The sequence below is a fragment of the Pholis gunnellus genome (assembly GCF_910591455.1).
Source record: "Pholis gunnellus genome assembly, chromosome: 11".
Lineage (NCBI taxonomy): Eukaryota > Metazoa > Chordata > Actinopteri > Perciformes > Pholidae > Pholis > Pholis gunnellus.
In genome coordinates this window covers 20,726,810-20,753,190 of record NC_136538.1, presented here as the reverse complement: position 1 = coordinate 20,753,190, position 26,381 = coordinate 20,726,810, and the positions used below count along the sequence as shown (strand labels likewise).

General features: G+C 42.1%; 2 protein-coding genes across 2 annotated transcripts in view; one reads left to right on the top strand and one right to left on the bottom strand.

Moving 5' to 3' along the window:
• The window catches only part of atrnl1a (attractin-like 1a), a gene marked incomplete at both ends in the record, with an annotated part of 208,612 nt that extends 194,540 nt beyond the window's left edge, over positions 1-14,072 (bottom strand). The window contains one exon of the mRNA XM_079168380.1: positions 13,843-14,072. Within this exon, the coding sequence (XP_079024506.1) occupies positions 13,843-14,072 (230 nt within the window). The remainder of the gene's footprint in view (positions 1-13,842) is intronic.
• Positions 14,073-24,023: 9,951 nt separating this feature from the next.
• The window catches only part of LOC306703121 (protein kinase C epsilon type-like), a gene marked incomplete at both ends in the record, with an annotated part of 52,038 nt that continues 49,680 nt past the window's right edge, over positions 24,024-26,381 (top strand). Inside the window, one exon of the mRNA XM_079168967.1 lies at positions 24,024-24,371. Coding sequence (XP_079025093.1) covers positions 24,024-24,371 — 348 coding nt within the window. The remainder of the gene's footprint in view (positions 24,372-26,381) is intronic.

Below are 26,381 nucleotides of genomic sequence, written 5' to 3'. Positions count from 1 at the left end.
GCCTCTTGGCCATATTATGGGATGGCTTCCTGTACTGTGTAAGCACACACACACACACACACACACATAAGTCCCTACACCACACCCAACGTGAGCTTGCTAAGCCCTGAATACACCCCAGCCCATGCTGTCTCGTACGTCAAAGCTGCCACAATAACACGTTCAACCATAAAGAACAGCAATAAAGGAGAGAGACAATAAAGAGCCGGCAAATGGAAATGATCATTAAGGTATAAACGGCAGAGGGGGGAGGGGGTGAACGAAGATGCCTCACAGACGAGGTAGTGAGAAGATGACGTAGCTCCCATGAAGTGTGCTACAGTTTTGTGTGGCATATTGAGATACACTCATCTACATCAGAAAAAGGGAAGCGTGGGGATTGGATAAAGTGCTTCACCCCCAAATGCCACAGAGGAAATGAGCACCTCTGGCTGACTTCAAGCCAACCCAGCTATGGGAGGTCGGTGACTGTGCCCACAACTTTACAGAGACCTGGCTCCACTCTGACATCCGAGATCAAGCTGCACTTCAACACGCGGACTGCAGGAAATAGGGCAGGACTCCGGTGGGACAAGAGGAGGTGGCCTTCGTTTGTTTGGTGCTCAGACACAGTCAAAGTTGATGGACAATGTTTAATATAGAGTTTTTACTTTAGCTGTTTACATTCCTCCTGATGCAAATAAAAAAAATAAAACCCTGTGTTGCAGAATGACAAGAAATGATCCTTAAAAACATTTCTGGTGCAATTTCTCAAACCAAATGTGCAGCCGTGTATGAGGTAGAGTATAATGAAGAGCATTACCGAAAGCATCACTCATCCCACAAAGCAGCCAAATAGGATGCTACAACAAACACAGCTTTCATTTTCTAACTTGGCATTTGTGCCATGCTTTGTTTATGTTTACCCACGGGCCAGTGCAGAGGGAGAGAGGAGTTACATAACCCCAGAAACTGGACTGCCCCTCCATTGGGGGAATTGGTACCATCCTAACTGTCCCCTTGCCAATCACTGGACATGCCTTGTGGAGGCTGGCGTATTTGAGGTCTAAGTTCAATTTAATTGGAAGTTTCAATAGCAAACAAATGACATTGAGACTTTTCCTGGGCTATACCTTTTTCATCGACAATAGGCTGCTTTTTAATTATTTTTCCATTATATAATCGTTTTATTTTTAGTTATTATAAATCACTTGAGACGGAAAAAAAAGAAAATCTGCCAGATAAAATGCTTGCAACCTAATGTAATGTTTTTGACCGCCTGAGCGTATATTAATTATCATGTGCAGCTAATTAGCATATACGCATCTGACGGAAGATTATCTTTTGCCTTGCAACATCAAAATGCGTGTGGTCGTGATCAGAGCTACCAGGGGAAAACATGTCAGGCTCCTTCTGCTTTGTCTTCTTGGATTTGTAAAGATTTGTGTTAATTACAGCCACCTTCTGTATAGCCTTTAAAGCCATATGCAGATTTACATCTAGCTTGAGAAAACTAAGACGAATCTATAAAATGCGAGAGATGTGAGGCTAAGAGGGTGTATAAAAATCTGCCAAGCAGAATAACAGCCTCAGGTGATACTGAGCACAGCGGCAACAAACAGGAAGCTCTGACCGCGCCACCTGGCAGAAAGTGACGGGACATGACAAAATGACTCACACCTTCAGGCACAGTGTGTGCAATGAATGTAAGTACCAGATAAATGTGGAACTGTTTATGACTTTCTATCACATATTCTTCTCAGATACTCCCTCTCTATCTCACGCTATCTCTATAACACACCTTGCCAAGTCTGAGAATCACGTCGGAGGCAAAAACTAGCATTACAGCCTCGTATTTGTATGCCTCCGCCAACCAGTCAAGGTGCAGTTTACGTCCATCTTCGTCACGACACATTCTCACTCCTCGAGAAATACCACAGCTTCGTCAGTGGCCCTGCGCTTCAAACTATGTAGGTGCACCTCTTGCGTGCCTTTATTTGACAGAGGACAGTTTTGAAATAGGGGGCAATAAAGAGAGACAGGGTAAGATATGCAACAAAGGTCCAGAGGCCGGACGCAAACCTCAGACGTCGCGGTTCATGGCATGCTGTGCTGTGCTGTAACTACTCGGCTAAATCAGCTCATCCTTGAATCCAAATGGACGTTTGTGCCAGATGTGATTAAATTCACGAAAGGCGTTCCTGAAACAACGCCTTCACAAGAACGGGACGTATAAGTGAGGTCACAGTGATCTTTGACCACCAAAATCTAATCAGTTCATTCTTGAGTGCAGGTGGACGTTTGTGCCAAATTTGAAGGCATTCACTCGAGGCGTTCCTGACCGCGGGATGGACTGCGCTGGCGCTGTCTGCTAAAATGATCTCCGGGTTACCGTCCGCCTGAGTCCCATGTGAGTGCAGCATGAGAGTTACAAGAGAACATGGGCAAACAACCAGACATGAACACAAATAATCCAGGAACAGCACTCGCCGCAAACACACCCGCCCACCACGTGTTTGATGCAGACACAAAAACACACACATACGAACACAAAGAAATCCACAGGCACACGGCGAAGCGGAGCCAGAGCATGCTTCAGCGATGAAATCATTTGTGAGAAAACTGGGTGGATCATAGGAAAGGCAAGTGTGTGTGTGTGTGTGTGTGTGTGTGTGTGTGTGTGTGTGTGTGTGTGTGTGTGTGTGTGTGTGCGCATCTATTGGGACAGATAAAGAGACGAGAAGAGGAAGAGTGAAAGAAACGGAGAGGAGAGGAGGGTCTGAACCCAAAGAGATGCTCTCTGCCAAGAAAATAACTCCGGCTTCAGCAGAGATCCAGAGGATCATCCACACACAGTCAGCAATCAAAACCTGACCACACACACACACACACACTCACACAAGGACTGTAAAGCTGCATGTGTTTCTGTGGTTGCTGCTGAGAAACTCACAGTTTGGTTAAAGCTCAAGGTTGGACAGAAGCACGCGCGCACAGACCTCGCTTTGTGTTTTGCAAACTCAATACTTTCTGTGTTTGCTTGCCACAATAAAAGCCTTCAAAAGAAATGTTGTTGTGTAGTAGCCACGAGGAGTCTCAGGTGACAGACACTGGCAGTGACTTGTTGGATTGGCAGGTAAAAAGCTGAGCACAGGTGTGTAGCTACTTCCCAATACTTGACTTTTCATTAATTGATTTTCAAAAAAGGGAGACCTGATTGGAAAGGGACCCAGTAGGACGGAATGAAAAAATAGTCCAGATGGTAATCAGGCCAAATGTAGAGACACTAATAAGAGAACGAAAACACTCGCAGCTGTACGATGCTCCACTTAAACAGAAGCAATACGCAACATGTTGCTTTTCCTGCACTTCACGATTCACACTCTCGGTCTGCCTCAAAAAAAAAGTGTTTTCTTCTGCGACGATGATGATGATGATGATGATGATGATGATGATGATGAGCTTGTATCACTAAAGTAATATTGATGACTTTATTAAAAAGCCAGACTAATGAGCCATATTTAATCCTCTGTTTTACTCCAATGGAAGATATCTTACATCAACACTTGTGTTTAATGATCCAGTGATGGAGGGACACTACACTTTACCACAGACACTAATCTGATTACTTTACAACTAGCAAAGGAGGTGAATGGTGAGTGCGTCTTACAGACTGTGCTCGGACGGCCAAATGACTATCGATCCACTGAGGCGGTGCGGGCCATGACGGAGAGGTTGTGGCATCATCATTATGAGACAGAGATTTACAGGCTAGATGTTTTTCTTAATGATTGCCTGGAACAATTGGGGATGTTACTCGCCATAGTTTTATTTTGTATAAACCAGAGTTAAGTTTAGTGGTTGTGTGCTCTGTTCAAATAGTGAAGCTTTATGAGTTGCACCAACTTTTCTTTTTTTTTTACTATGTTGGATACTATTGGTTGCAACCTGTTGGTTGATTGGACCGTCTCTTGAAGGCCTTGGCCCAGAGCAAGTTGTCTCAAAAACAATTTGCTAGATTTCTGTTGAATGTGTTAAATTCATTGTCCCCAGAGGATGATTCCTAATGGCCTCGGTATTCTCTTGACCTTTAGCGCTACCCTGGGTCACAACCTCTCATTTGTGACCAAGTAGTATCAAAACCAACTGAAAACATCCATAATCCGCAGAGGATTGAACTTTGATTGACCTCTGTTTTGGAAACGCATCGCAAAATAATCCAAGCAGCAGAGAAGTAAGGATGGTGTTTGGCTGAAATGACTCCACAGTGGCAGAGCCGAAGTCACATGACATTTGGTATGAATAGTCATGGTCCCCGAAGGTCTGACCCCATTAATTTTGTTGATCCCATGCAATCTAGCACAATATCGCATGAACAACTGATGAATTTTGAGAGTAATCCTTTAGGAAGCTTTTGGGGTTAAGTGTCTGTTATGCTGCCATTTTGATTAAGACTCTAATGAAGGAGAGTTTTGGAGTTTTGTTGCAGTTAACTTTAATGCACTGAAAACTTACTGTGAAAAGGGTCAAAAGTTCTTAGACGAAAACATGGACAACTCCCAGATCGGATAACACTGTGGTAGCAACCTGTCAATCACAAGCTAGCCCCGCCCTAAAGCATACCTGCTGTATTGGACTCTAAATGGACCATTATTTACTAAATGAACATCATGCTGTATTGAAGAAGACTTGAAACTATAGCGATTGAGACCATAAACTCATGTTTACAATGTTTACTGAGGTAATAAATCAAGTGAGAAGTAGGGTCATTTTCTCATAGATTTCTATACAATCAGACGTCTTTTTGAAACCAGAAGAGTCGCCCCCTGCTGGCCATTGGAAAGAATGCTAGTTTAAGGCACTTCAGCATTTGTTTTACCTTTTAGAACCAGAGGTTGCCGCCTGGTCGTTAATGCAAAATGTCAACTCTGTGAGTCCTGGATAATAGCTTGCTGCAATGTTTGCTTTTGAATGGGAATGTGTGTGTGTGTGTGTATTTTATTTTATGTTTAAAACACACAAAAGCAGTACATTCTCACATTTGTGAATGTCGTATTTTAGCTTGATAATACAAATAACTAATAGAACTGTCATCAATTTGTTTTCTCTATCGCTAGAGAGTTGTCAATTGATATCACTATCAATTGACAACTGAAAATATCCTGGTCATAATTCATCATTTTTCGAAAAAAAAAAAGCAAAAATCCCATCAGACAGACAGAATTTTCCTTTGAAGACTTTCTTAATGCAGTTAAAAATATAGTGCCAGTGGGACATGGCTGATGATGTCATGAGAACAGACCTTTACCATGACTGCGTTCCAAATTGCCTGCTATTTATTTTCATTTTTAGTGCAAACTACAGCAGCATGCAGTCAATTGGGACATAACACTTCGTCATGACATTGCACATTGAACTTTCACCCTCTTGCTCATTTATCCGCCGCGCAGAGGATTGTGGGTCAGATTAGCCAGAAAAACATGCTGGCTTGTATACTGCAAAATGTGACAGGATGCAGTATGGACATCCTGGTATTTTTGGCATACTGCACTTGACATACTATGTATTGGGACAAACAAAAATCTCTTTCTGGCACACTAAATAGTATGATAGTATTGGAACCCACGGCATCTCTCTGCAACCGCTACAGCCGGAGGGGGTTTTGATTCACGTAATACACCCACCAATCCAACCGTGTGTGTGTGTGTGTGTGTGTGTGTGTGTGTGTGTGTGTGTGTGTGTGTGTGTGTGTGTGTGTGTGTGTGTGTGTGTGTGTGTGTGTGTGTGTGTGTGTGTGTGTGTGTGTGTGTTGCCCTTGCTTTTGCTCTCATCATAGCAGGATTAACACACACTGGACAGATGGCCGTCCCATGCTCCCCCCTCCCAACCACTCACATGCTTTCTCAGAGATACACTCACACACAAACACAAACACAAACACACCCTACAACTCATGCTCACTGCGGTGGCAACTTCAGTTCACAAGCTGTGTCATCATCACTGCACACTGCCTGAGGCTTAAACACACATAATCACACACACACACACACACACACACACACACACACACACACACACACACACACACACACAGGTTCGAGCCTGTGTTGATGACTCTGATGTCAGAAAAGCACTCTATTCTGCCTCCACTCAGCCTGACTCTCACTCCAACACTGGTTGTTTTGTCCTCGAATGATTTCCATCACTTTATCGTCAGGCACCACAGAGCCAGCAGGGTTGATATTTAGATCACTTAGTGTCCGTTACTATGTATGCATACTTGTAACTGTGATTTACCGCAAACATAACAAGGGTGTTTCTAGATATCACAGAGTAAAAGACTTGGAAGTAAAGGTGTGTTGCATCGGTGCGTACATACTTTCAGGATACACCACTGTTGTATTTCAGTCTCTTTGAATTATGTCCAAATTGGACGATTCGACACATAACAATTTCAAAAGTTCAGGGTCTAGAAGTGTGCCATTTATGTAAAAAGAAAGTAAGAGAATGGAGATTGGTGGGCTGGATGGGTGACCAGAGTTCACTTAAGGGGATCCACTGCGTTCAGACTTCTTCAGATTAAATGCTGAATTCCTATTCAATAAACTAACTAACCTGAAACCTGGTCAAGATTGAAGTTAACGGTCCAGTGTAAGTTTAACAGAAAGTTGCCGATTCAAGTTGCCTCATAATATTCAATACCGCCGCCACACACAGAAGTTCTGTGGAGAGCTGAAGGGGAACCATCATGGGCTCCAACATCACGTAATAGGATTTTTGAGCTCACAGTATTAGTGGACAGATTAAATCAGACATGTAGTGGAGGGGTTTAATCCAACTTTTATCCCATTTTGGAAATAAATAAAAAAGTATTTATATGTTTCTTTATGAGGAGTAGATTATCATTTGAATGCCAATGACTCTTCTGAGTGACTTGAAGAGGTGGTACATTTTTAAATCCCATCTAGAAATAGAACAGGAGCAGAACGGACATTCCCATTCAGAATTCAGATCAACGTAGACGATGGTCAGTGTGGCGGCCATTTTTATGCGCCAAGTCGCCGACTCACTCACGCCTGACGTACCAAAACAACTAACAATCGGCATTTTCTTCCAATCTTTCTTTTGAATCGAACGCGGCAAAAAGCTCAGTGTCCATTCTGCTTCCATTCTATTTCTATGCTGCAGAGCTTTGTCTGAACTCCGAGTCTCCTCAGTCCATTCATCAGGCTCCAGTGAGATAAATACATCTTATTCGGCTCCAGCTGTCTGAGGGAAAAACCTCCATTGTGGCTTCTGCACACTGAGCGATTTACAACAGCAAGTCAGCTCCGAGAGAGAGAGAGAGAGAGAGAGAGAGAGAGAGAGAGACCAGATTTTTATTTCATTTATTCCACCTTCCATCACTTAGCACAATCAACATCCTTTTTTCCAGAACTTCTTCCTGCATCTCTGTTGGCAAATAATGACTCAAAATGTTTGATCAGTGAGAGTTCGTTACTCCGTGGCCTCCAGTGTTTTCTGGCTGCCTGCACTTAGCATGCAAGAGGCAAAGTGAGATTAATGCGGCGCTTTATACTAGGAAAACCTGAGGCAAATAGATTCACTCTGATGTGCAGCATTAGACGGTTTGATGTTGAAACTGCCAGATGCACGGTCAGGTCGGTCCACGGGTGTTTCACAGCTTCCACTCCGAGGTTAATGAAGGATAAACAGGTGGCCTGTTTAGTCTGATGAAAAGCTTCTACCTCAATGTGTCGCTTCACTGCCACAGCTGACAGTGAGCACCTGACTTAAAAAGACTCGTGAAAGTGTTACCTAAAATTAAAAAAAAAAAATTAAGAGGCCAAATGCAGATAATACAACCACAAACAAATGTTTCTACATTACTGCAACTTGCTTTCAATAGCAACTTCATTTGGTGTCAATTCATACATCTAAATATGGCCGATGTTTACCAAACTTTACGTGCAGTATCAAAATGACAGACGGTTTGAGGTTGTTACATCACACTGTAAAGTGCAAGGACCGTTATTTCAACACCATAACTGGAATTTACATCCCTTCTCCTACCAACAGTCAGTGCTGGTTTCCTTCATACATCTTCCAAACAAAGCTCCTTCTCATCAATATTTTCTTTTCTTTTTCAAACAATGGATAAAACAACTCTGTGAAAGGAGTTTTCTTGTATGAAATTACTGAGAATTACCAGCAGCTGTCTGAGCTGTTTAGCCTCTGGAAGCTCATGGTTTGGGGTTTTACAGTACATTAATGGTGTGGTTTAGCCGCTCTCATCAACCCCTGTAATTTGACTTTGTTTAAAGGAAACTGGCTGTAGTAAACTCGCTCTGCACTACCTGCCCCCTGGCCAAATTCAAGGATTCAAGGATCATTCATTGTCATTATGCAACACAGGGATGCACAACAATATACAGTTGTACCACATTTGTAGCACAACAAACGCCTACTGCGCCGCTCTGTCCTGACGTCCCCCCGTCAAGTGAAGCTTGATCCGGGATGAGCGATGGAGCCAGGTCTCTGTGAAGATGTGGGCTCGACAGTCACCGACCTCCCACAGCTTTCATCCATCTCATTTTACTGCCACTGTACATCAAACAGCCCGGAGTAGGCTGGGTAATGGAGTAGACTCAGCTCCTCGCTGGGTTAGCTTAGCTCCCATCTCGGCTCTCCTCCCTGGGCCAGTTTGGTGGCGTTTGGTCTCAAAGCACTTAATCCAATCTCTACGCTTCCTTACCAGATGTTCCAGATTAGTGATAAATATGACAAAACAACAAATAAAGACAAATATGTAGCGAAATACATGGGCGCTAACGGCTGTAGCATGTACATGTCCTCAGAAGAAGGGATAATGGACTTACATTCATCAGGTGGACATACGTACTGTAGCCCTCTCGGTTGTTTAAGTTTGCAATAGAATATTGAGAGAAAGCTGCACAATACACAAAATGGTTTTATCGAGTATATTTTATTCCATTACCATACATAGACACGCATGTTTCTTTTTTTGCCTGGCGTTTTTCTCCCGCGCCATCCAGAAGGTTTTGTTCAGATTCCATGTGAATGCAGCAATAAAAAGTGTGTTACGTCTTTTTTCTTTAATGTATCAAATAATTAGTCGAGTGTTTGGGGATGCTGTTCAGTCTCCTCACATCTGGTTCAGACAAGAGTCCTGGGTTTCGGTTTTGTGTGTTAGTGCGACTCCTGTGTGTGTTGTATGCGAGGAACAAGCAAGACGTTATTTAGTCTGGACAAAGAGAGCAAGAGAGGCAGAGAAACAAGCAAAGAGAGAAAGAGAGAACGCAATCAGAAAACAAAGGGTGAGACTGCGGACCAATAAAACTACATGGAGCACCAATACCTTAAATCAATAGACAAACAGAATCTACTCCCTATTTCTTCTTTATTGGATCTGTCTGTGTGGATATGAGACGCTACTCTGTGTGTGTGTGTGTGCGTGTGTGTGTGTGTGTGTGTGTGTGTGTGTGTGTGTGTGTGTGTGTGTGTGTGTGTGTGTGTGTGTGTGTGTGTGTGTGTGTGTGTGTGTGTGTGTGTGTGTGTGTGTGTGTGTGTGTGTGTGTGTGTGTGTGTCCTGGCCATCCCAACTGCAATCCAGCGAAGCTTTAGTATTGAGTATATTCAGGGCACAGCAGTGACATTGAAGCACAGGTCCTTTTCTCTGCTCCAGCGCTCTCCAGTCTGTCCTCACTATAGATACAGCTGATGTAGCCACAAGCCCCGTGAAGCCTTTTGATAACACAGGTATCTGGATAGCAGTGTTTTCTACAACATCGGTTGTCGACGGGGAGATTCAGCCAGCTCACAATCCCCAAAACAACCTCCAGTACATGTTTTTCAGACGGATTACTGCATGGTTTATAATAAACCGAGCTTAATACAAAGGCATGTTTTCATGAAATAAATAGAAAGGACAGAATACTACAGACTGAACATGGTAAGAAAGTCCAGAATGCATTCACTTTCAGGGAGGCACTGTTTGGAATTACTTAAATTACTGAATTTCCATATGTTTAGCACAACATCCGTATCCAAAACATGGACGCATTAACGCCGTCGGTGAACACAGTGCATGAGAGTCAGCCTCGCTGCCGATGGTTTACAGCGGCCAACCATAGTAAAGCTACAAAGTAGGCCACCATCATTATAAAAAACTGGAGTGTAAAACTGTGGACAGGACACCTTGAAACTGCAGACAAGGTCAGTTCCTATGCCAGAGCCGAGATAAGCTACTGTATGTCTATGTGCTGCCGCCATCTTAATGTAAATTCTAGCAGAAAGAGACACGTTCATGACTGATGGGACGGATGGTAGAGAGAAGAATCCCATGGTTACAACTGGCCAGTGTTCGTATGACAGCAAAGATGGTCATGTAAGGGTTTAAAGGAGCTGTGTTTAACATTCTGAACATTAATATAGCAGCAAACAACTATTAGATATGTAAAGATATAGTGGAGTAATGTCTAGCTAAGCAGGGGATGAAGTTTCTCTCCCTCACTTTCGACATGTTGAGAGCCATTTAGAGGCAATCAAAATGCTCCCAATCTCAGATCTTTCACCTTTAAAAATACTGTGTATTAACAATATAACACTATGTAAATTATATTATCTATTGCATTGATCTACAGATCAATGCATGTGTGTGTTTCCTTTTCAGGCACATCAGTCAGGTATATCGCAGCTTTCAGTAAATAGTATCAGAGTCATGATTATGTCTTAGATATTGACTTGAATGCTATTTAGAAGTTTTAAAAGCTGGCATAACTCAGCATAAAGCAGCATAATGCCACAAATAGCAAATCAAAATTGTGTTATCCTATGATTAACCGTGTCAAGAGGCCTTAATGCAGGGGCAAGAGGTGTTGCATACACTAGGAAAGGTATTGTTCAAGGTTAAACCAAAATTGAGTGACAACCTGTCGCCTGCTGCTTTCCTGTGGCTGCTGTGGGCATCTTTTAGCGTTACTCGTAATATTTAACCTCTAACCTGAACCAAATTAAAACAGATCAGAAATCAGTGAGGCCGCTACAGTGCCTGTTGTTAGATAGACACATTCAAAATAAATGTTGTCAAATAAAGAAAACTTTCCCATATGTACTTTCCATGTTCTTATACTCTCTTCATGCCCTGTCCAAAGTATAAAGTACTGTGAAATGCAATGTCCTGTCTTTGAAAATGAGCTGATTTTTCCTGCAATCCATAAAATGCATCCAGATATAGATTTGAGGAAACAGCTATTCTACTTTCTCTGAGATAACTGTGCAAAATGTCACAGTGTGTGTGTGTGTGTGCGTGCATATGAGAACTACTAAGTATCCTTGGACGCTAACGAGGCTGTGGCAAGCAGAAAGGCTTGTCCCCGTCATGTAGTTTGTCTGTTGTCCAGTCCTGTTCTGTCCACCAGCTCTCACAACAATCGCATTGACTGAAAAATCAATACAATTCTCCAGAGAGAAAGTGCCAGACTTAAGTCCTGCCATCTCTCCGCCCGTACTTGTGCAGCTAACGCTGTAGGTGACGGTGAAAAAGGTAACGTTGTCCTCTCTGGAGGCTATGAGGGGTGATTAATGCCACAGACAAAGAAGAAGGGTTGGGGAGCTGATTATTATAGAATATGATCTCACACTGACGGACTATAATGTATTGTTTTGTTTTATGTAGTGTATTTATTGTCATGGGGTTGTGGTTTTTGGACTGTCTACCTGACCAGGGACAGCAGATGCAAATTAGCTTCTAGCTAACTCGGGTGCAATTAAGTTTGAATTGATCCCTGCAAAAGTAAAAATAAAATAAATAAATAAACAATTGCATATGAGACAGCCCTGATAATAAAACCGCCACGTTTGAAGCCATTTCATTTGTAAAAGATTAACATGAAATACTTGTGTAGTGTGTCTATTAGTCACAGAGTCACACACACACTCCTTGTGTGAGCAGTCTGAAGCTGGAGCATTTTTTTATTTTTATGTCACTTCTTGGAAGCAAAACACATCGGAGCAGCCATCAGACACCAGGCTAAATGAACACTTTCAGTTCTAATTAACTTTAGCGCTGAGCAATTTATCAAAATCACAATATGGCCTCTGGCAATTTTCAAATTCCAGGGAGCGCAACATTTGTTAAATGCGTGAAAATACCCTTTTAAATGAAATACTGTGGTGCTGCAGAGATGTCCTGGCCTACACATCATTTTCTACAGAATGAGCATTTCTTTGTTTGGTACAGATCCCTGCACAAATCACACAATGATCATTTTAATGGTTTTCAATCAAAATAATAATGATAAAATAAATGAAGCAAAAATGACCACGCCCCCTAACATTGCAATTTATAGTGCACTTTCAATATCAGTCAAAATAAGTTCAGCCCTTCTCTAAAAGACAAACTTCAAATGCACTTGAAGAAACTCGCTGACCCAGCAACATTAAAGCTACAAACAACCCACAATGCAACACTCTGTAAGAGGGTTACACCAGTACACTCTCCGTTAAAAACAGACTGTTGTGCAATGTCTTATTCCGTCCGGAATATGACGCCCATCTGTTCAAAAGTTTCTAGAAAACGGTATCATTTCATATTCAGGTCAAAGCGTGACCTAAGGGAGATCATTCTGACAAGTGAAGCAGCTCCTTCTGGTAGAAAAAAAAAAAGTCTTCTTTTCAAGCACATCTATGCTGGTAGTCCATTCTGACAATACGTGTGACGCCATAGTGTCTGAATAATGTCTCTATTTGGGATTCAATGAGAAGGACAAATATTTATATTACAATTTAGTTGAAATATGTTTACTCAACTGTCTACGGTGTGTGTAGGTGTCGTGCTCCCGAAGCTCAGACACTTTGTCTTCCAAGACAGGAAACAGAATCTACGCAATTTGCAAAATATGGTTGAAATTCATGTACGTTATTTTTAAGCGCTTGAAGATCCAATCATCACTAAAGCGTATGTCATGCAAGAGAGAAACAAATGGAATGGTCAAAGTTGTCATATTGACATTTAAGGTGTGTTGATGGATTCAAAGACCCCAACTTACACTAGAGTAACATGCAAGAAAATATTCCACCTTAAAAAGCTGCTCGTAGCTACTGGTAGCCTTTGTGCATCACAGTGAATCGCTGTCTATAGCTAGCTTACTGCTTCATTTTTCTTCGGCACAAGTATATCAAACTATTCAAAGACTCTTGATCGGCTGATGTTAATGCCAGACGTGAACCAGCAAAACATGTCATTTCAATACCGTTCACTTATTTCGGCTTTACAGCCAAATACAGTAGGCCTATACGTCTCAGGAGATGTCAGGGTCAACGGCCATGCAGTTTTTTAAATCCTGATTTATTTTTAAAGAGCAACTGCTTTCTAAGGCTGTGTGTAGTACTCTAAAGTCAGTCCTCTCTATTCACTCCGAGCAGCAGAATGCCGTCTGGGCATTAAAATTACATGCTGTCATATATAGAAAATGGGTTTTCACTCATTGAATTGAACCAGTTGACCGTGCTACTTACCCACAACATAGTCATGCATGAGCCTCATGTGTGCATGTGTGGTGCAGATTTTTGCTTTTGATACACCCATAAAAAATATAAAAAGAGAAAAAAAGAGTCAGGTTTAGGATACTTGATCTGTGTTTCGCTGTGGCATTAATTGCTCCTCATACAATTTGGTAATAGAGCCAGGTAGCATTTAAATGACTTCACTTTTCTACAACAAAGACACAGATACATCTAATCATCTAAACGTATTCATTGAACAACATTGATACAAATAACCTGACAGGTAAGATGTACACTGCTAACGGCACTTGGCAGATGCCATATCAATTCACAACTTACTTGAATCTCCCCTGACAGTGCTGACACTGATCCCCGACCCATCCGTGATCGCACACGCAGGTCCCGTTGATGCACTTCCCCGACAAGCAGTCTTTCTCGCAGGACTTGGACACCGAGGAGGCTTCCGCGTGGAGCACGAGATGAAGCATCACGAGCACTCCCAGGTACGTTTTCAAGACGCTTCTCGTGACCGCCCAGGTGCACAGATGTATCCCTCCGACATCATCCATGATGGACGCGGAGTGTGTTTTTTTTCTTTTTGGGGGGGGGGTGGCTGCAGCCCCCGGAACAGAAAAAAAACGAGCTGTCACCTTTACGCTGTGAGGTGATCAGTTGTCATCAGCAGCGGGGTCGATATAAAGTATCCGACCTGTGACGCCGGGGGAGAGGGCTCGGGGAAGCAGTGATTACGCTCTATCGGAACATGCAGAGCGGTGTGGGGAAAGCTGCGGGACCGGAAACTTTGGTGGAAACAGTTTCGACCTTTAAAAAAACACCGTAAACGCAATTCCAACCGGACCCATCCGTTCGCAGCAACACAAACATAGAAACCCCTGTTACGCGCTCTGCGGCGCGTGCCCAACAAGTCTTCCAGATAAACTTCCACTGTGGTCAAGGATCCGATGTAAACACCGCGACCGGATGATGCTGCCTCCGCGTCAAAAGGCTGTAATCCCGGAGATAGATAACCAGAAAAGCACGGAGCTCCGATGAACGCCGTGCGCTGCTCCCACCCTCGCTGGATGTGTGTGTGTGCTGCCAGACAAAGACGTGCCCCCTGCCCGGGTTCGTTGTCTCAGGATGCGACAGCCGCAGCTCTCCCCGGAGCTGTCTGTTATCGCTCTCCTGCTCCACAGCTGGTTTGTGACGGGGGAACCTCCTGCACAAAGCCCCGAGCATGAGCAGTGCGGCCACGCGGTTAAAGGGGCAGAGCCAGTTAAACGTCAGAAAGGCTCCGCGCACCGGGTTCGGACACCGCGCAGAGACAAAGCCAGTGACATCCGTCTACTACAGCAAGCACGGGCTCCGTACGTCTTCCGATTGGCAGGTCACACTTGAAGCATGTATAAAATAAACAATAAATAATATAGACAGATAGAGAGACTTGACATTGCACAATATACATGTATAATACAAATATATACATGTATATGAACATATACATATATATATATACACATATTTAAACATATATATAGATACATATGTATATACATATATACACATATACACATATACATAGATACATATATATATATACACATTTAAACATATATATATATAGAGATACATATATATACACATATACATAGATACATATATATACACATATTTAAACATATATTTACATATATATATACACACAGATAGATACATATATATACATACATATAAACATATACATACATGTATATGTTTATATACATGTATGTATACATACATACAGTATATACATACATATATACATATATATACATACATATATAGATATACATACATACATATATATCTATATATATGTATATATATATATATGTATCTATGTATATGTTTATATATGTGTATATATATGTATATGTGTATGTATACATAGACATATGTATATCGTTTATATTTATGCCCCTGGTTTAGTCTGTTTTGTGGTAACTCTTAAAATGTAGTAAATTATAATTTATTATTTTTTTCTGGGAAATTCCAACACTGGATGTTTATTTCTTCAAGGCTGGGTAACAAAAGAAATGTGAAATAAAATAAAAAGTTACCCAGTCAATAGAAATATGTTACACAAAGTCTCTCTCATGCTCACACACTCTCACACCACAATAAATTATGATCAATAAAACTGCAGCACAATGAGATGATTTGGAGACATACCACTTAATCCATCAGAGAGAGGTCTGGTAGATTACTCCAATATGATCTATTCAGCCAGAAATAGTAAATAATGTGAACGCCCTCGGTGACTGTTGCCTTCCAGTCTGTTCATCTATTGATCAATCAGTGAACACTGATCACTGATTTAAATCGGAAACAAGCCTCTTTATTTCCGCAGTTGGTGGATCTATTCGAGCTGATTCAGACAGATAAGGAACATTACAACCAGACTGACACGGCAGAGGCCTAATTCCCCAAACTGTCTCCTTGATTTACAACTTTATCTCACTTTGAAGGCTTTAAAGACACAAAAGATATTCTTTTGGAGCCCGGCAGAAAACAAAGCCAAGATCTGCATCTGTGTTCCCTGAGGGCTCACGGAACCATCCAGCGAGCCAGACGACGATCTAATCCGCAAACCGAGAGATAGACTCGCTCATCTCAGGAGAGATACTCTGCTGCAGGCGGACGAAGAGAACCACAAGGTTTAAACGAGAGATTGGGTGCAACATATCTGAGCAGAGAGAGCTGCTGGATCACAAGGTGAGTGTGAACAACTGTTGCATGAGTGAGCTTATTAAATCCAGTTGTTTAAAAATATCATTTTACGACCTTTGATGCCTTACCCAATAGCTCCAAATCCTTAAATTTAATGCCAGATTTCTGTTAGTATTTAGAAACTCAACACAGCTGTGTTCCCAGTTAAGCTTGGAAACATCGACGGGGATCTGGGAGGAGGAAATTTGGGGGATTTCACTAATGGACTCTGCTAATGCTATTGGGTGCTACAACTAAATCAAAAGTGCATTTATTGATTAAATTATTTTGCTGTAGGCGTTTGGATAATGTGTAATTTACTTAAAGCTCCGCTAATCAATATTTTCTATATTAACGATGAAACAAAAGTCTGTGTGTAATGTGAAAGGGGTCACCAGTATTGATAAACCCACTGAGAATAACCGCCAACTCGGCAGGTAAAAGAGTTTTAGCCTCTTTCTATTCAGTTTTGTTTTTTTATGGTACATTTACTGTATTGGTCAGTGTTCTTTTCAACCTTGTTTCCACAAAAGAAGCTCTAATAAACCTGCTGTGCACCACTTGTCCAGCTCCAAACAGCAGACAGCGGCCAGGTATTTCTTCTCAGAAGCCGGAGACCAAGATTATTGAAAGGTATGTATCTCGGTTAGTTGTGATCTGTTATGCATGGTTGGAACTGTAAAGCATATAAACTATCTAAAAGTGTTTGCTACCTGAAGGTTCGCAGTAAGGTGTAGCTTTTGTTTCTTACCTGTTTGAGGAAGTGATTAGTGTCGCCTGCAGTCATGGTACCAACTCCATCCTGCTGATGGAAGGCTCTATTTAAGCAGATGCCTTTGGCTGTTACAGTCAGAGGGACATCAGCGTGTAGCTGTCTGGAAGGGATGTTAATCTAAGTTACCTTTATGATGGGTTGAGTTTTATTCAGTTAAGCTAAGTTAACTGTTTTTTTGTTTTGTTTGTATAGGTGTTTGATTACAGGTGTTGCAGGGCCCCTCATGTAAATAAACACCATTTTGTTTTCCGGACGAAGTTCCTCGTGTCGGCCTCCTGCACCTTTACAAGCCACTGCGGTCAGGCTTCCTCACATACACGTTTTCTAAACAGCAGATACTGTAATGTGTGTTTCCAAGACAAATGTCCTTCAAGACAATGAAGCCTAAGTTATCTTATTATCAAGCCAATTCACAAGTGTCAATGTAAAAATGATTCCATGAGGCATACAAACTGGGTCCACATATTTTCACCATTTCTGGTTCATATAATGAGGAAATAACTGCATTTGTTTTTGCATGAATAAATATGAATTGTCCTGTGGGATGAGGCCCGTCAAAATAGGCTGTGTTGCATTGCCCTAAAGAACAACTTTGTGTGGTCTGGTTACATTTAGGCAAGTGAAACTTCTCAGTTGAGGTTAAAAAAACAGATTGTGCAACCCCGAACTGTTGGTACAGTAGGAGACGGTATGTAAGCTGCTGTGTAAGGTCCCCTGTCTAAGTCACTTTCTCTGAGATAAACTCCCTGATTCAGGAAAGAAATCGCTGCTTTTGGAGAGAAAGATGAATGAATGCATCATGAAAACGGTCACAGTGACTGCTGGTGCTCAGTCTGTTCAGCAAATTCAGGGAGTGCGTCTCACAGCAACAAAGATCCGTCTTCATCAGCTAAATATGATTAAGACAGATTCTATTTTCATGGGTTTTGTTTTGCTACAATAATTACATATTTCACATCCACTTTTAAATGGGGAGCCGTCCAAATTCATTCCAGTCACTTTGTCGTTCACTGCTTTCCCCACCGTTCTGAGTCACACTTAGCTACCCAAATCACTCCGGCTGATTCTTATTTAGATTCCATATTATCGGACTACAGCAGGTTTTTATGGCAGCCGGCCACTTCTTGAGGAAACAGCTGGTTTATTGCAGGTTGGCTTTTCCTTTCTGCGCCCCTCCTGGGACACGCAGCACTACACACCTTGCTGCTGCTGACATACACTTCTTTCTTTGCCCTAATTTCCCAGCAACTCTTTTTTTTCTTCTTCTTTTGCCGGCAACAAGACCATCTGCCTTGCTTCTAAATTGGGGCGAGCATTTATCAAATGTCTTGAGACGATAACACTGATCCGGGTTCTGCCTTGCCTTTTGCAAGTCAAGATAAATGACAAGGTCAAGGACGTGGAGATAACGCCCCCCCCCCCCCCCCCCCCCCCATCAACGTTCATTAACTTACTGATGGGTTATGAAGTGTTTCTCAGGGTTTGGTGTCACAAGTGTCTTTTCCGTCACCTCAAATATATCCGTCTTTGGTGTAAATACATGTGAATGAAAATCATCAAAGGCCCGTCTACTTGTTGTTCTTCAACATTTTCATTCATGTCGTCAACGTTTTCCGCCTCCGTGCACAAATCTGCTAGTTTAAAGCTCCGGCGGACAACGAACAGTGGTATCAAACCTCGCTGTTAGCCTGTGGGAAATTGGTTTAGCTTGTTGTTATTCCTGCTGCTTGAGTTGGATTCTATTATAGATCCTTTTTTAACCTCCCCCCATGGGCCAAAGTAGGAATATTGATTGGCTTACACAAAGAACACTATGAGGAAAAGGAGAAAAGGAAAAAGAAAAAAAAATATATTGATTTTTGACAGCTTGTTTATAATTAAATAGTGGAATAACTAACTGCACCGGGGGGACGTGGATGAATGAGGATTATGAGAATATGAAGCACACAGAGCGGCTACATGGGATGCCATTGGTTTTCTGCTCATCATCTTTCCATCCATGCTCATATTAATATCTCCCACAGCCAGCTGTGTGGTGTTTAATAGGGCAGATGTGCCATAAAACATTGTGTATAGACTGCAAATTGTATGAGATCGCAGCCATTTTACTGAGACGAGTAGAAAGAACGCACGCACACACACACACACACACATCGAGGGAGTGCATGGAGAGAGTTAGTGGATGGCAGAGAGAGAATTAAAGAGCCTTGGGAAAAAGATTATAAAGATTATAATTTATAACTGACGTTTGGTGTCCCCTGGTGTTTTAAAGCTGCTAATGCACCGATAAAAAAGACTGCTGGACCCATCTATTATTCACAAACATCGACATTTTGTGTCGATGTTTAAGTAAAAAGTTCACTTTTGACCAAAGAAGAAATAGTTTGAGCAAAAAAAATAAATAGTAAGCAATTTGTTTTTGACTTTCTGCATCCTCTGGTGGCCTTCATCAACTGATGACGTTCACTCAAGCTCACTGTGTACTGACATGCGAAATTAGAATCTCAGAAACAGAAAAAAATGCAAGTCCACATCATTTTAAAATCTATTTGTCAGATCGTGTGGTTGTTGGTTTGAATATGAGTTCAAATAAAACAGATGGCAAATGAAGGACGAGGAGGAAGTGTTTTTTAATTGTGATTCAAATTCAAAAACGATATCCAGGTGTTCAAAGTAAAGAAAAACATGAAATGAATGCAATGGCGCCATTTGCTGTCTATTCCCCAAACATTTTTGGGGAGGGATATTTTCATCATATAAAGATATGATTTATATTAATAAAGATATAATATGATGATTGCTTGGTAAAATGTATTTTCATATTGTCCAATGCCAAGTCTCTATTTGATCATGTGATGAGACGGTTCAATGGTGTGTGTGTGTGTGTGTGTGTGTGTGTGTGTGTGCTTGAACTGACATGAAGATGATCATGGATGACGCTGAAATAATGATTATTTTAAGAAGTAATTTTAACCAAATGTGAAAACGAGTTCCACAATATACTGAAAATGAACCCTGAGTTAGTTTGAGAAGATGATTATGAGACTGTTTAGTGGAGTTTATACTAAAGCAAACATTGAGAGTGTTAACATACTGAAGCTGAAATCAATTCAAAGTATCAACTATCGTGTGTTTTCATAAAAAAAAAAAACTGTTTTTTTCTCACTGAACTTCCTCTTTGACTCACTCATTTTCCTTTCATTCTTGCAGCCACTGAAAGTGGAAACAAAAATGTTCCTTTCAAGCTTTATTTTGGTGCAGCCCCGGGGATGTTACTGTCCTGGTGTGACCATGGTAACAGCCGTGATGACAGCTACAGTATGACCCTGTTTACTGTTGCCAAGCTGAGTCCGTTAGATTTAAAACAAGCCGAGTGAGAGGGGAGAGAGAGGGGGGAGAGGGGAGAGAGAGGGGGGAGAGGGGAGAGAGGGCAGGACGTGGCAGACGTCCCGGGGATTTCCTTCGGCCTGTGATTGATTCCTATCTGCAGAGTAGAGACACATTGGCTGACGTGTGTGATGAGAAAACAAGGTGTGCAAATGAGACAGAAGTATGTTCCGTTCAATTAATAGAGAAACGCAGAAGAAAAGAACAGTAGTTCCTGTTACCATGGCCTCCAAACATGAATAGCTGTATTGTTTCTCTCAGCAGCCGAAGAAGAATACCGAGACCTTGGTACAAAAATGAAGCTTGTTCTGCATCAAGAGGGTCAAATCTGCTTTTTAAGAACATGAACTTCCGACTGAACTTCCATCAAGCTCACACTAGATGGTAGCAATCACTCACCTGCACCTGCAGCTTTTTTACCCTTTTTTTTCCTTTCTGGTGTTTGTTGTTATTTGCAACTGCCAAGACACAAGAACTGGTATTCGTGGCCTAATTATTGCCACCACACAAGCTCATGGTCATGTAGCATATATCTATTGTCCAGATATGCAAAACCATAAACAGATTGTCTGCTTTATGTTTAAGTTTGACATTTTAAAATACACTTCAATTGCAATATATTTTGTCTACAGTACAATACAGTCACTATGTCGTCTTAAAGTATTTGTGTCTGATACTAATATATGAGCTTTAAAAATGAACACATTTGTTTGTTTCCCTGTTGTATTTGTGTTCATTTATGTCTATGAAAAGACCAAAAACTCTAGATAATAGAGTTTTATACTTTGCACATCAGTGTGCAGTTGGCATGTGGGAACAGACAGAAATGTAGAGTTTCATTAACCTCTATGGTGGTACAGTCCATGGATCCAAACCCTGTAGAAGTATATAATTTGTCTCCTGCTTGTGACATTTTTGCGGGAGTCGGTCACATCACTAAAATATGAAACGGTGCCTTTTTAGACCAAACCTTATCATTTATTTATTGCAGCTGGACAGGAGTTGGTTAAAGCCTGAAATGGCAAACAATCTCCAGGAGGGGTCAGCCACAGTCAGGGTTTAAACATGCTGAGTTGCAACATACTGGGCGTGACATCACATTCATGCTCACAGCTGTCTGACACAAAATGTACATAGTGTTTTTTTTACAGTTATTAAAAACATCATTCCTTCAGAAAATCAATCGCTTTCTGACCTTGAACCCTTTTGATTCGAATGATGTTTCCGAATCGAGATGAGAGAGCGTCAGAACAACCATGTTCCGATCGGTGAACCGTACAGTGAACCTTTGCGTCTTCATGGGGGGGTCGTCGTCCAATGTGGGTCATCTCTGAGGGCCCCTGTCTCCTGGTTGGGGATTGATCAGACTGCACTCTCTTATGCAGGTTCACATGTAACATGTTGTCCAAATCGAAAGGGTCGAGGTCAGAAAGGGGTCGATGATTAAAGCCCCGGTCATCAATAATCTCTTCACTTTGCTTTTGATTCTCTATTCTGTCAAGCAAAAAATAGTCTGTATTTAAATGAAACTTGTTGGTAGTAGATTTTAAAGATATCTTGGCTGCAGTTCTTATATTTTCTCAAACTACAACCAACTTATTTTGGGTTTAACGAGAGAGATTTGCGGAGAAATCTGGTGATGCATTTTATAATGAAAGAATAGTCAAGTCTTTGAGCAAAATCAGGAGACGGAGAGTTGATTCTCTGTCTCTCTCTCTCTCTCTCCATGGTGTGATGTCTGATGTTTCCACTGTGCACACCGCTGGACTGCCAATAATGTCAGAATGCTGGCTGTGCAGATAAATGTGCTGTACTTAGTGAGAATGGTGACTGGCCGTTGGCCTTGTGCTGTCTGTCAGGTGCAGCATGTTCCTGCTCTAATGTCACTATTAGACACATCCCTGTGTTTCAGTTTCATGGATGCAAACCATGTTTCGTCTATTATAAAGCATTTGTCTGTGCAGAACTAAAAACTGTTATAATCAAATTCCCCCTCACATGCTATGTCTGCTTTTATTATGTTATTTTTTACAGTGGTCTATCTTAAAAAAGGTGGGCATGCATACTGGAGGTGGACTCTGTGTTCACATCCTGATGTTTGGTGCTCTAACACAGGCAAAGTTGATGGACAATGTTTTTCCTCGTGTTGGATTTTTAATGTGAAAATGTCGGCCATGTTATCTGCCCAGAGAATTGTTTTTGTTGCTGCTGTTTACATTCCTAATGATGCAACTTTTTTTTTTAAATGCTCTGCAAGAATGTGCTGCTGTTTTTGTTTTGTTTGTCATGTGTTTGTCTTGTGTCACAAATGGGCTACAACTGAATTTCGTTCTGCATGTTGCATAATGACAATAAATGAATCCTTGAATCCTTAAAACTTACAGTAAAAACAACTGTGTTAGATTCTTGGTAGACCAAATTCAAGCCTTAAAAGTTGGTTGTGTTTTTTTCTTTCTTAGATCACAAATTCAGACACAATGTACCCACAAAACTGTGCGAATAGATTGTTTTGTTCTAAAATATGAGATAATGGTTTTAGATGTTTTGAGAAATTATGTTTTGATACAGTGCACACACAGAGAGCTGCTCACAGCGTGGTCATGACTCATATGGCTAATAGATAGTGAAATGCCATGCATGCCTCACATATCCCGAACCCTAATTCCCCTTAGGTCTCTTCTTTTTATTTGGCATTTATTAAGTGAATGAATGGGCTTAAAGTATGAATGAGCTTCAGTCATGTGCTTCATATTGCAGACAATTCGGAAAAAGATACTTCACACTTGTTTCCCTGCATTTCCTACAGTGTCGCGTGCACTACGGGAGCTGCAGGGTGTCTCTCTCCTCTCCTCTCCTCTCCTCTCCTCTCCTCTCCTCTCCTCTCCTCTCCCCCAGCTGCTGCTCCAAAACCGCCTCCCTAGTCTGTTGTTGCGTCGCACTCCCCCGTCTGTCACACCAGGCTCCGAGGAAATCTGACGTATTTTTCGCATTTCCTGCACCAGAGAGAGAGAGAGAGAGACTGAGACAGAGAGCAGTATCGAGATACACAGACAGAGAGCGAGAGAGAGAGAGACAGAGAGGGGGGAGGCAGCCAGAGGTATGTCCACGGGAAGTTAAGCTCAACAGCTGTGGCTGAAACCAGGCCGAGCACCAAGGAACCTACCTACCTACCTACCGCCGTAATCTGCCCCTCCCCTCCGCCTCTGCGGCGGTTCTTCACGCTACACCAGCCGCTGTCTGGTCGCAGCGGTCCGGGCTCGAACATCCCCCCCGGTGCGCCACGGCGGCTGTGCCAAACAGTCCTCTTGGAGCCTCCCATCTACCGCCACACGGTGCAATGCAACACGGGCTCGAGGTTTTAAAACCTCGGAAGTAAAGAAAAACATGACTGACGTGTTTGTGTCCTAACTGTTGTTCGTGTTTCTTCCGTGCACTTCTAAGGAAGGTTCCCCCTCCGGTTACCGGTCGTTTCTGTCGCAGCAGTTCATTTTTTTTTAGGGGGAGTATTTGTAAGGATTTACAGCATCTGCCTGGAGGACCACCGGTTGAACAGAGAGGAGAAAGGTGAGGTGTTTCCATCAGAGAAGGTTGCGACCGCTGCGCTGCCATGGTGATCTTCAACGGGATGCTGAAGATCCGGATCCGCGAGGCGCTGGACCTCAAGCCCACGGCTTGGTCCCTGCGTCACGTCGTCGGCCCCAAGACCCAGACCTTCCTGCTGGACACGTACATCGCCCTGAACGTGGACGACTCGCGCGTGGGCCAGACCTCCACGAAGCAGAAGACCAACAGCCCCGCGTGGAACGACGAGTTCACCACGGAGGTCCACGACGGCCGCAGGATCGAGCTGTCGGTCTTCCATGACGCGCCGATCGGCTGCGACGACTTCGTGGCCAACTGCATCATCCAGTTCGAGGACATCCTGCACAACGGGAGCAAGCACTTCGAGAACTGGGTAAGAAGACAGGGATGTGACACTGGAGCACAATTACTTCTTAAAATGTACAATAATAAGAGCAAGAACACATTTATCCACATTGTAGATGTTTTCTTAATCAATCAATTAATTTTTTTGTCTGTACAATTTCAGAAAATAGTGAAAACACACACTAAACTTGATCAGAGGCTGTGTTTGAATAGCTTGGTTTGTCTGACCAAGAAATATTCAATTAATGACTTTCAGATGAGACATTCTGCTCACATTTGAGTATAAACTGAGTGTAGACTTACTTGGGAAAGTCTTAAAACTAGATTTTGACAATATAAGATGAGTCCATACACGATTAACCAATAATACAGGACCGGTTTTAGTTATTCTAATACTTTTAGGGGGCACATATTTGAAAATAATTCAACAATCAATCAAATTGACACCTAACCTGAGCCTTTCATGTAATCCAGCATTGCCTCAGAGAAGCTTGAACCACTGAATGAAGGCAATTTAGCTTGATGAACAATTACTCTCTCACACAAAAGTGTTGATTACTTTGCTTTTGATCAGCCAACCGATTATTTTATTTTGTAATGTGGTACGGCTGAAGTACAACATTACAAAATAAAGTCTTTCACTGGAAAAAAAAAAACTAAACTAAAGCAGGAACGCGTGAGTCTCTGGAAGCCCGGAAAAAAAGATAAAAATGTCAGGACTGGTCAACACAAGTCATTATTGTGAGCTATTACATACATTTCTTTATAATTAAGACATAAGTATATCTCAGTAGTGGTGATATCTCAAAATAATGACTTAAAATCACATTATTCTATCCATGGATCCAAAAGGGGAAATCAGTAGGTTATAAATATGCCGAAGTAAGGACAACATGCTTCTTTAAAACAGCATTAATTCAATTTTCTTGACCATTTTAGAGCAAGCAGGAAACACAACTCTGACATATTATCACCTCCATAAAATAGCTAAGGCAAACACGTGAGCCAATAGTTGTATGGCAACATTATCATTCAAGGGAAGTCTTATTATTAATTCTCTTCGTAGCTCCTTTTCGGTCCTCTATGAGGCAGAGAATCCTCCAAAAAGAGAGGGGAAATCTCTGGCTCTCCAGCTGCTAAATATTCCGCTAACATCAGAGTCACACTATGGTAAAGTTGTGGGCTGTGAAACGAAAACGATGAGCTCTAGAGGCGTTGGTCTGTGGGGACTTGTAGTCTTTCACCACACTCCAACATACAGATAGGTACCTGAATGTCGCTTTTATTAGACTGTGAAAAAACAATGTTATTGAATTTGTACACATGCAGGATTTCTGCATAGTAAACATTGTTGTCCTGCAAGGCTTGCAGAAGATGATGCACACAACAGGAGTCGCTGCACAGACACACACGCACACACAGAGTGTAGGTCCTGTTACCTTTGTTGTGCTCTTGTCAGACGAACCAGTGACCCACAGCAGAGCTACAAAAGAGGCGAGAGAGGGTGTGGTTAGGCCGCATGCGTGATACGCACCGACGCAGCGGCACGAATAGAAGCCGCTCATTGTTGTCTGAAGCTGCCAAAGCAGACGGATGTTTGAGTGTATTATTGATGAGGCCATCAGGTCTATTAGTGACAGAGAGAGAGAGAGAGAGTGACAGAGAGAGAGAGAGAGAGAGAGAGAGCAAGATCAAAGAGACGAAGATGATGAAACAGGAGGAGGGCAGGATGGAGAAAAGAAAGTCAAGCTCTAAGCGTATTCCTTTATGGCCGGCAATCTGTCCGTCAGGCTGTAGGAGCTGCATGACGCTTCACATGTTTCGACGGTAAAGATTCGGTTCTTGTCGAAGGATTTTGGAAGCAGATGAAAGCGACTCTTCGTTGACGTTGTGGTGTGTTTTGTGCTTATTACGTCTTCTATCCCTGAACTGTGTTAGCATCCTTTGACAAAGCCTGGGGAAACTTTCTACTAGTCGGATCCCTGAGTTGACTCAAACCAAACACAGTATTTTAAACCTGAAGTAGTTTTTAAGGCCT